General features: G+C 54.6%; 1 protein-coding gene across 1 annotated transcript; it reads right to left on the bottom strand.

The window, feature by feature from the left end:
• Positions 1-693: 693 nt before the first annotated feature.
• On the bottom strand, positions 694-10,383 carry Tinagl1 (tubulointerstitial nephritis antigen like 1). Its single transcript, XM_005079509.4, has 12 exons — positions 10,269-10,383; positions 9,425-9,739; positions 8,470-8,533; positions 4,386-4,478; positions 4,098-4,212; positions 3,038-3,161; positions 2,808-2,958; positions 2,522-2,711; positions 2,386-2,431; positions 2,019-2,142; positions 1,387-1,432; positions 694-1,293 (listed from the first exon to the last, which is right to left on the bottom strand). The coding sequence occupies exons 2-12, from the start codon at positions 9,729-9,731 to the stop codon at positions 1,156-1,158; spliced, it is 1,398 nt and encodes a 465-aa protein (XP_005079566.1). The 5' UTR covers positions 9,732-9,739; positions 10,269-10,383; the 3' UTR covers positions 694-1,155.
• Between the last annotated feature and the right edge of the window lie 425 nt (positions 10,384-10,808).

Genomic DNA, 10,808 nt, shown 5'->3' with positions numbered 1-10,808 from the left:
TGGCATGGGAGAACAGCCCTGAGTATATGTAACCCTACAGAAAGGGAAGAAGATAAGAAAGACAAGGGAAGGGCTGGAGGAGAAGGGGAGGAGAGGGTCACATGGGACATCACTGGCTCTTAGGCACTGGGCGCCTGGGGATGCCCAGTAGTGAGAGGGCTGCCAGGCAGGCCCCGCTTGTCTCAGGACGAGGAAAGAGAAGGGTCCAGCTTCTCTGCCTGCTGAATTGCCTCTGTTAATTGGAGGACTGGGCCACACCCTCCCCCCTTTCCTCTGCTGTGCTGACTCAGCATCTGAAATGTCCTACCCATGCTAGGGCAGACAACCTCTGGAGGTCAAAGGTCATGTTATCCAGGCCCCTCCTCCAAGTGGCTGGGCACTGACAATTAGGACTAGCCGGACACTAAGATTTCTTGTTCATCCATGCCTGCGTGCCACACAATGATGTGCAATACTTCACCCCTTGTCCCTCCCCATCCTCTTTCTGTCAGGGAATCATGTACCCCAAAGCTGTCCTCAAATTTGCTACCTACCCCGATGATAACCTAGAACTCGAGTCCTGGTGCCTCCACCTCCCAAGAGCTGGGGCCACAGGTCTGTGCCCTCGTTCCCAGCTTCAGGGCAGTTCTTTCTGCTGTCTGGGCCACCCCTCTGACTTGGCTTTATCACCTTGAAGAGTCCAAAACACTGTAATTATCAATACTTTGGTTTTATTTTTAAAACAGTGAAAAGAAAAATAAATATATTTAAAGACTAAGAAAACAGTACTGGGGGTTTTGGAAAGGTACAGCCAGAATGGAGGCCAGGGTGACGGGCAGAACCAACCAAAAAGAAAAGGATAAGAAAATGGGAATGGGGTTGGGTAGTAGGAAGGTTGGGGTGTCTTAGCTCCTGTGGTCCTGGACTGACAGACCAGGGACCTGGGATCTACACTCCCCGAAGTTTCCATACCAGGCCCTATCCAGTTCCGCTGTGACGTCTGGGACCTCCACCAGCCTCACATCTTTGCTCCCAGGCTGGATGTTGCATTAGTGGATCTGTGTGTGTGTGAATTAGCACCTGGTTCCCCTGACTGCACCCAAGTCGATGCTTCATCGGGCGTGGCCCCTAAGGCCTCTTCTGTGGCTGTGGAGCCCACCTAGTGACTGCCACTCATTAATGCCCCATGTCCTCCATTCCCACACGGCCCCAGACACCTAGCACGAAGCTCTCAATGTCACACTCGTTGGTGCCACGCACAATTCGGAAGTGTCCCTTCTCACCCCACCACGGGCCCCATGAGTTGGCAGCAGTCTGGAAGTGAAGAGGAGAAACCCATGAGTCGAGGGATGGACGAGGGCCCAGAGGGCAGGGGACGTGGGGCTCGACCTTGCCCCAGGGACTCACCCAGTATTTGATCGTCCTTCCATCTGGCAGCGTCTCTTCTCCCCACCTAGTGGCAAAGCAAGAGGGAGAGGTTGCTGACTGCACCAAGTCTCGGGGTCAGAACCTAGCGCCCCTCACCCGCCCCGTTACTTCTGAAATCGGAGTGCAGCTAGGCACTTGGTGAGTGTCTGTCCTTCTTTGCACACCCTCAGTCACTCGGTGAGTTGTCCAGAGTTGGGAGAAGTGCTGACTAACCCTCTAGGGTTTTCCTGGTTTGTTTGGTTGGCTGGTTGGTCTTTTTGAGACGTGGTCTCACGTAGCCCAGACTGGACTCGAGGTTGCTATGTAAAGACTAACTCCTACTCTGCCTCGTCAGCCCTGTCCTGAGATGAGATTACAGGTGTGCTCCCCCACTCCTGGATTCTCAGCTCTATTTCAAGCAGACGTGGATCACTGTTCCCAGACACCCCCCAGAGCTCCCTGCTGTCCACGCACCCCTGCAGACAGCCCCTCCTCTCTGTGTCTGTTCTCTCTTTGGCAACGGGGACAAGGGGAGGAGCAGCCTCAGCTCCGCAGAGAATACAAAGATTTCCAAAGAATTCCCAGTGTAAATCTCACTGCTCCTAGTCCTGTGCGCCCGACAGGAACCTCACCCTGTGATCTTGACGGAATGAGTCCCATGTCTGCGGTACTGTTCCGGCTTCCTCTGGCTTACAGGTGTGTGGCTGTAGATGCCACTCTGGTACAAGAAGAAATCCTCGTGTACTTCCATGAGGGCTGTGGACAGAGACAGAGATGGCACCCAGCTCATTAGCACAGGCTGTGACGCTGAGCATCTAGACACCAGGACCTCATGTTAGAGACTGATTTCTCCAGGGGTTTCCTGCAAGGAAGGAGGAATGGACCCTCCACTCCTGTTCCAACTGGATCTGGTGCCTAATGCTGTAGTGACCCTTTGGGCCCTGTGCCCAACCTCCAACAGGAAGTTTCTGGAACCAGGGAGAGGCTAGGGGTATTTACCTTGAACAGGGCCATTCTCCATTAGTTCCTTCATGATCTCCTTCTCCTGGGTAGGGAGGTCCATCAAGGTAAGATTTAGCCGACCAAGCCCCCAAGTCTTGCTGCTGCCCCCTCCCCATGTTTATTTTAGACTTACATCGGAGCCTAGGCGGTAGGCAGGTGTGACCTGGTAGATGTCGTTGGAATCCACCTGACCATTGGGGCAGCGGGAAGTGGCCTGCCGCTTGCCCCTCCCCATGGCACGACTGTGCATCATACACCGAGGACTGGTACCAGCTTCATTCTGCTCACGGCCCACGAATGGGTAACAGCTGTCAGATACCACCCTGGAGACAGGAGTAAAGGCCATGATGCCGTGGAACCAGAAAGTCCAGGCTCTGCGGGGTGCCTCATCTTCTTCCGGCCCACAACCCATCGCATACCCTCGACGCCGCAGGAACCACCAAGCACCATCGAGACGCCCACCTCGGCAGCCCTGCTGGTGGTGGGTATCACAGGACAGCAAGTTCTGTGGTGACAGGATGGGTGTCATGTGTCCCATTGAATGGATGGAGACCCGGTCAGATGCAACAGCTAGTGGGAAGGCAAAAAGGGCTGTCAGAGGCCAGGTCACGGCCTCCTCTCTGGTGCCGGCTCCTGCCCCTGGACACACCTGCTGTGGAGAAAGCCCAGGAGCCTGCACAGTTGCCCTGGTCCAGTGGCTCATGGATCAGGTTGGGCCACTTCTCGGAAGCCTCAAAGGCCGTGGGTAGCACTTCCCCTCTGCCCAGCACCGTCTGTAAAACAATAGTGATGTCATTTGCTTCCTAGCATGGCCCTGCTGTCCCTCCAGCCCAGGCTTTGGAGGGCTGCTGAAAGTCCAGGACCTCTAGCAGTTGGTTCTGGAGCTGTCCTGGGGTTCAGGGATGGTGCCAGTTACTTCCAGCCAGGACTTGAGTGGTGTCCCCCAGAGATCACACAGGCTTACTCAATAAATAAGGTACCGAGGCCAGCAGCAGGGAAGCCCAGGTCAGGGCCACCAGCTTCCCACTCATCTCCTGCCACTTTTCTCTGTACCTTCTGAAGAGCCACACCCTCCTTCCTGACATGGCAATGGCCTCTAAGCCCCAAAGGACTGGGGCGGGAAGAAACAGTAAAGTCCCGTGACCAGGCAGGCCGCCAAGACAAACAGCAGAAATAGCAGGCAGCCCCAGGGAGAAAGGCAGGGCCAGGGGCTGGCCACCCTGGCCTTCAGCAGAAGTCTCCTGGCCTCTCCCTGTCTGCTTTGATGGACAGCACAAGCCCCACCCAAGCCTGCTGCATGGATCTTTACCTGACCCCACCCCCTTTGACTGGTGGGGTCTGGTGAGAAAACAGAAGCCCCTCCTCCCTGGGGGCTTCACTGAGTTGGCATTTTTCCTGAGAATTGTTGCTCTCTGGCCAGAGCTGGAGACTGTCCATGCCTCTTTTCCTAAAATACCAAGGTGAACCCCGGCCCCTTGGGTCTTGACCCAGCTGTACTGGGACCAGCAGCATTTTTCCCAGGCTGAGGAGGCGGGAGGGCCTGCTGCCAGAATCAGATTTAGAAGCTAGTCACAACACTGCCAGAGAGGCACTGATATGTCCAGGGACACATAGCCTTGTCCTAGGGATAGGACCTTGGCAGAGCAAGACAGGTACATCATGCCTGATGTGCTCAGAGATGGTGGGGAAGCGGGGAAGCGCAGACTTACATAAATCTCATTCATATTCATGACGGAGGAAGATGGGCGGATTGTGCCCAGGCGGTAGCGAATGCCCTCATCCAGGGTCATGCCCCAGAAGGCACTATGGTTCCCAGCCTGCCATCTGAAGGAGAGACACGGTGAAGAGAAGTCACAGACCTGGCAAGGCCAAAATCCCTACAAGGGACAGTGTGTGTGTGTGTGTGAGCTTAGCATAATGACCATGTCTGATGATCATGTATGTGGACATACATGTACACTCCTGTGCCCACCAAAGCCATGCCCAGAGCCTCTCACCCGTAGTTGCCCCGATTGATGGCATTAATCATGTCCGGGTCCACTAGACACGGTTCCTGGTCACACTCCCACTGCCCTGTCTTCTGGCAGGTGCTGGTAAGAAGAAAAAAAGGCAAGAAAGATGAGTAGGAGCTGCGGGTCCGTGAGGAACATTGGAGCTCCATATGGGCCTGGGATTCTGTACCAGCAACAACAGGCAAGTCCCTGAATGATCCCAACCGGCAGGGTGGTTTTGTATGTCAAGGTCACAATTTTTGTTTGTTCATTCATTTTGTTTTGATTTTAGAAACAGGGTTTCTCTGTGTAGCCCTGGATGTCCTGGAACTCACCCTGTAGACTGGGCTGGCCTTGAACTCATAAGAGATCTACCTGTCTCTGCCTCCCAGGTGCTAACATTAAAGGCGTGCACCACCACCACCCAGCAAGTTCATAGCTCTTGAATTCATCCCCGATGCCCAGGACCTCAATGATCCTCAACATCACCGCATGGGGATGTAGTAAAACAGCCGCATCTGTTTAATGTGGCTCAAAGTGAGTTCCAGCTCCTGTTACTTCCTGCATCTCAGACTCAAAACCTGGAGTCACCTTTGACCCCTCACACGCTGATCCAGTCATATCTTAACACAAATGCAGGACCAGACCTTGCCTCATTCTCTCCACAGCCACCCCCGTCCAGCTGCCTTTCGCCTGACCACTGCAGCAGTCTCCTTGCTCTGGCCTCTGCCCTACGCTACCCCACGTCCACGAAGCATGTTTTAAATTGGTGGCTGTAGCCATCCTGTTAAGCCCAAGTCAGGCCATTCCTCTGCTCCAACCCTCCATGGTCATCACAGCATAGACTAAGAGCCAAAGTCCTTGATGGTGACAAGCCTTATGTGATCTGTTCTTCCGTCCCCTGTCTGACCTCTGCTCCTCCCTGGCCTGGACTCCAGCCATGGTGGTTGTTCATACCTGCCAAACTCCTGCCCAGGGCCTTTGAGCTGCTCTTCTAACCACATCTTCCATGGCTCTGTTTCATTTTCTCCAATTCCGTATCCAAATGTCACCACCCAGAGAAGCTTTCTCTGGTCATCCTGTCTTAAAACTCAGTGCCCTCCATGCTCTCTGCCAACTTCCCTGACTTACAGTGTCCCTTAGCCACCAATACCTGGTGGCCTATTGGTGTTTATACCGCTTTCCTTTTTTTTTTTCCTGACAGCATCTGTCATGTAGCTGAAGTTGGCCTTGAACTCACTATGTAGCCCAAGAATGGTCTTGAACTTCTGATCCTCCTGCCTCTGTACCACCCACAACAACTTGTATATGGCGCTGAGGAATGACCCTGGGTTTCTTACCTGGGCCAGCTGAACCACATCCCCAGCACACACATCCCTGTTCCTCAAAGACTCTTAAGACACTTGCAGGGGTTAGGAGAAAAACCTAGTGCATGATGAACATCCAGCAAATATTTGTTTTTGTTGTCCTTAGGATTAAACCCAGGGCCTTATGGATGTTAAGCAAATACTCTTTCCTGGGCCACACCCTTGGCCCTCTTTTGACTATATTTTGAGACAGGATGTCACTAAATTGTGCAGATTGGTCTTGAAATTACTCTGGAGTTCTGGCTACCTTTGGACTTGGCATCCTCCTGCCTCAGTATCTAGCATAGCTGGGATTATTGACCTGCATCCTAGCAAATATCTGTTGAATGAATGTATGACTTGAGGTAGCACAGCCAGTAGCCAAGAATGTAGACTTTAGAGTTCAACTCTGGAGTTCTGATCCTGTTAGCCTGTTTTGTGGCCTTGGGGAGGTTATTTAAAAACCCCACACCCTCTATCTATGTTCTTATCTGTAAAGTGGAGACAATAAGTAGTGCCACTTTCCAGGGATTTAATGGCAGGCCCCTGAAGGTCTTGGCCCATTGTGGACGGTTTTTGGCTATTGTTCATGCTTCAGGAACCCTGGGCCCCCCTTCTGCTCATGTCCAGCTGGCCACACCTCTGGATATGTAATGGCATCCCAGATTAAAGCCACCGACCTTCCCCTGGTCTGTTTCTCCCACTGTCCTCATCTGAGAGTGGGTGCCTGGGTCTGTGATGAACTTTCCATGTTCCCCATCAGCACATGCCAAAGACACGAATCATGAATGCATCTTCCTGCCCTTCCTCCTCTGCTGCCACGCCCACTCCAGGTTAACTCACTCAGCCATCCCAGCCCCAGACACTCTGAGGCCAGACAGATCCATGAGTGATGCTGGTTAGACTGGAGGTCTTGAAGGAACATCCCTTATACATACATACAGAAGCTAGACATGGTGGAGCCTTCTCTAATCTCTGCTGCTTGAGGGTCCCACCAAGAAGACCTTACCCTACCTGCTGCCTTCCCCTAAGTGGTGTCCCCTCCATACACAGGTCCCTTGTTTGTCCTCAGGGAGCCTTCTCTAATCTCTGCTGCTTGAGGGTCCCACCAAGAAGACCTTACCCTACCTGCTGCCTTCCCCTAAGTGGTGTCCCCTCCATACACAGGTCCCTTGTTTGTCCTCACTCACTCCATCAGAAAGTTCCGAGCAGCCTTCCTTTCATCCTGTTCCCCTCCCCATCCTAACCCAGGATCCTCTTATCTTCCCTTCCTATATGATACCCATAGCCGCTTGTCGTAATATTTGTATGTTTTTTGCTTTTCCATTCCTTCACTATGAAACTGTTAGCTCCCATGAGTCAAAGCCTATGTGCCTGTCTCCTTCCAGTTGTACCTCCTGGGCCCGATACAGTGCCTGTAACACAGTGAGTCTTCAGTAATTAGGCATCAGCTGGAGGCTTGAATTCTAGGCATTCTACAATGTTTTTACAAGCTCATAACTCTGCTATTACAAGATTCTAAACAGCCTCCTTCCAGGCAACCCAGGGCACCCGCCTACAATGCCACCTTATAAGGTGCCTCAAGGGGAGCCAAGCCCCAATATGGCTGTCTCTCTAGCCTCAGAGCCAGCGGGCGGTGCTCAAGAGAGCTGGAGGAGCCTGGGGGGTAGGGAGGCCCCCTCTCTACCTTCCTCAACGGCCCTTGGGCCCTTCAGAAGCATCCCTGGTGGTAATGTCCAGCCTGGAAGACACTAGATAGTCTTCCACTCTCAAGTGGGATATGCAGGGCACTCAGCCACCAGGACCTGTCCTGAATGGGTCAGTCAATGCCTTCCTGTCCCCATCTCCTGAGCACCAGGGCTGTTCAGCAGGTCTAGACAAGACTGGTAGCAGCAGGTCCCAGCATTCCAGAGGGGCCTGGGACAGGGACGGAAAACGTTAACCCCTTGGCAGCCACCCTATCAGAACAGCAGCATTTTGCAGATACGCCCCACCCTTCTGAGCACGTACACACCCTCCCTTCACCCACACAAACGTACACGCATGATCCCCATTCCCACAGTGATCCTGGCACCCCTCACCCAGTGAGGCAAAGGCAACAGCTATGCGCAATGCATTCCGAAAAGTTTCCTTCTCCCTGGGGCCTCCAGGCCGAGGGAGGGGTGGGGCAGGCTCAGGGCAGCAGAGACCCCACTGTTTCCAGTAAGGCCTCCACGTTTCCCACCTGCTCTACTTCCCAGACAAGGCTGAGGATGGGATATCCATTTCCCCTTCCTCCTGCTGCAAGGAACAGGGGTTTGAGGGTGGGGAGAGGGCACATTCCAGGGAAGGCCCTGCTTCAGGCCACTGGCTGGTGGCCAGCTCAGTCATCTCTGAACCTCATCCCGTCCAGGACAGCGGACGCTGCATCAGAGGTTTCCTTCCTGGCGTCCCCTTCTTGGACTCTCCCGTGACAGCAGGACAAGCTGGGAGGGAGGACAATCCAAACCAGGAGGGGCGGAGAAAAACGCCTGGCTTAGGTGTGGCACCCAGCCAGGCCACCACGGCTGACCACTCCTAGACTTGTGACCAGAAACCTATTATGAGATGGTGTGGCCAGCTTGAAAGTTTCCATATTACAGATGAAGACACTGAGGCCCACAGCACAAAAAGGACATCCTCAGGAATAGGCGACAGGGTTTGGCAACCAAGTCTATTGGCCACGTGGCACTCGAAGTGAGCCCACCCTAGTCTGTCATGCTCACCATCGATTGCAGTTGTTCCAGTAGGTCCCGAAGACTGGGTAGATGCGGCCCCCATGCACGCATCCTACGGGAGAGAGAGGAGAGAGGGAAAGCTGAGATGACTAGTCCTCGAGGCCAGGTAGCCCAACACCTTCCCAGACCATCTTAGCCACACGCCAACCCCAACTCTCACTGAATCTAAGGACACAACTTTCTTAGGACCTCTGCAGGTCCCACACCAACTGCCACATAGGAGCTGTTCAGGAACTCTGGTTTAGGCCCGTGTTTCACCTGGATGCCAGCCATGACATTCCTGGTACCCTTTGTCACTCAAATGAGTTGGGACTTGCGCATGGGACATGGTAGGAGCTTGAGGAAAGAAACTGAGGCCCAGGGGAGGCAAGCAACTCCCTTAAGACAGCACAGCATTTTGAGATAGCAACCCAGACATGGGTTCTCCTTAGCCCAAAGCCCAGCAGGCTGTGGAGAGGACTCCTCTGATTCTCCTACTGGAGCAGGGTGGCGCGGGGAAAGGCCACATTCAGGGAAAGGGCACGTGCGGGCGAAGGAAGGGGCAGATTTAGCCACCCAAGAGGTACAGGATCCTAAGCAAAGGTGAAACTCGCCTGGCTAACACAACCTGGCCAGCTCCTGGTGCGCTCTATCAGCCCCAGGGTGAGTCAGCAGGCGGGGCAGTCACCTTCCCTGTACTGACTAGGAGATAGGGTTAAAGCTTGCCTGCCCTGCCCTAAGGCCACCTTAGTCCTAACAGGATCTTCTATCTTTCAGTGTTGCTTGAGAGAGTCAAGTAAGACTGCAGGAGGGACTTCCAAAGGGGCAGGGGATAAATAGGGCGAGGATTTCTTTTGGAGTTTTTCAAGGCCAGGGGCTGTCCATTATCAGCCTTGTTCCTGAGCTTCCTGAGACTGTGGTTGATTGACGAGGTGGCCACCCTCCTGGCTGTCCTGGTGCCCACCTTGAATGGGAGGGAAGGGGGGTGGCACCCCGAGGCAGAAGTCCCAGAAGTCAGGGCAGCAGTCTGAGACGGTGCGGTTGCAGAAGAGATCACAGTAACAGGTGGCTCCCAGGTAGGGTAAGGCACAGTCATCAGCTCGGCCACGACAGCACATGTCCTGCTCTTGGCAATACCGGCCACCGGCGTCCCGGATGCCCCGCAGGTGCAACCCTGGTGCCAACTCCCTGCGCCAGCGACTCCGCCTGGCTTCCAGGGCAGCCTGGCCAGCCAGCAGCAGCAACAGCAGCCCCAGCCGACAGCCCCACATGGTGCCTCCTGGCCCGGGAAGGACAGAGGTCAGAGGTCAGAGGTGTTGGGTTCTGGAGACTCCCATACACACGTCAAGTGTGGGTCTCCCTACATGTGTCCTGGAACCTTCCCAGGAAGCTCAGCGAAGCGAAGTGTGGGACCCTGATTCCTGAGTTTCCCGGGGAAGAGCTCAGTACCAGGTGTCAGTCTGTTCACGGGGGAGAAGGGGACATGAAAGAAGTTGGTCCCGTCCCTGACCTGTCTAGAGACTGTCTGTCAAGGGCAAGGAAACGGGAACTGTGACATTCCCAACACCCATGCCTCTCTCCTGCCCTTGGCCCCTCCACTCTGACGCATTTGACTTCGCTCCTGGCTCTGTGCTCCTAGTCCCCCTTCAGCCACCTCCTGATGTGTCCCGTCCTGTCTTCTGTCCTCTGAGTCCCTCTGACCCTCTGTTTTGTGCCTGTCTACCCCGAGCCCTGCTCCCTCAGAATGCCCCCTCCTCCCAGCTCCCTCTCTCTATGCCCTCTGCCCTCTGAACAGGGAGAGTCCCTACCTGGTGAGGGGTGTGGGCTGGACCCAGGCTGCCCTGCGCGCCTCCGCCTCCAAGCTCGAGACTGCCAGACCGAGTCAAGTGAGGAGCGCAGGGCGGGACGCTTTTTGTACCGCCCTGCCGGCAGCACCCGCCCCAACCAGGGACTGCGGGAGGGCGGGGCCGCTTGTCGGTACCTGAAGTAGCCCTTAGCTCTTGAGGGGGCAGCCTCAGGGCGAGCACACGATTGCCTTCCTTGGGGGTCTCCTGTCAGTGGAAGCCTCCCCTAAAGGAGCAGAACTGCAAATCAGGGAGGGAAGGATAGTGGACTGACACTAAGAAGAACTTTCCAACCGATTTTACCAGGCGGAAAAGGGAGCTGAAGGGGAGCTACGAGGCAACTGAGATCAGAGTGTAGGGACTAGACAGGGACTGAGAGCTAGGAGCAAAAATCTCTAACCCACCCCCAGGCCCTTCAGGAAGAAAAATAGCCATGTACATCCTTGTCCCAGTGACCCTGGACTGGGGGCCACTCCAAGCTACAGCAGCTCCCAGGAATGACAG

The sequence above is a fragment of the Mesocricetus auratus genome, unplaced genomic scaffold (genome assembly GCF_017639785.1).
Source record: "Mesocricetus auratus isolate SY011 unplaced genomic scaffold, BCM_Maur_2.0 Super-Scaffold_100014, whole genome shotgun sequence".
Taxonomy (NCBI): domain Eukaryota; kingdom Metazoa; phylum Chordata; class Mammalia; order Rodentia; family Cricetidae; genus Mesocricetus; species Mesocricetus auratus.
Note: the sequence above shows the minus strand (reverse complement) of the source record. Positions and strands in the feature narration are given on the sequence as shown.

Excerpts from the sequence above, each read along its gene's own strand:
- Tinagl1 (XM_005079509.4), bottom strand. The coding sequence starts at position 9,731 with ATGTGGGGCTGTCGGCTGGGGCTGCTGTTGCTGCTGCTGGCTGGCCAG. Across the intron at positions 4,479-8,469 it reads TGGAACAACTGCAATCGATG|CACCTGCCAGAAGACAGGGC; the intron begins GTGAGCATGACA and ends TCTTCTTACCAG. Across the intron at positions 4,213-4,385 it reads ATCAATCGGGGCAACTACGG|ATGGCAGGCTGGGAACCATA; the intron begins GTGAGAGGCTCT and ends TCTCTCCTTCAG.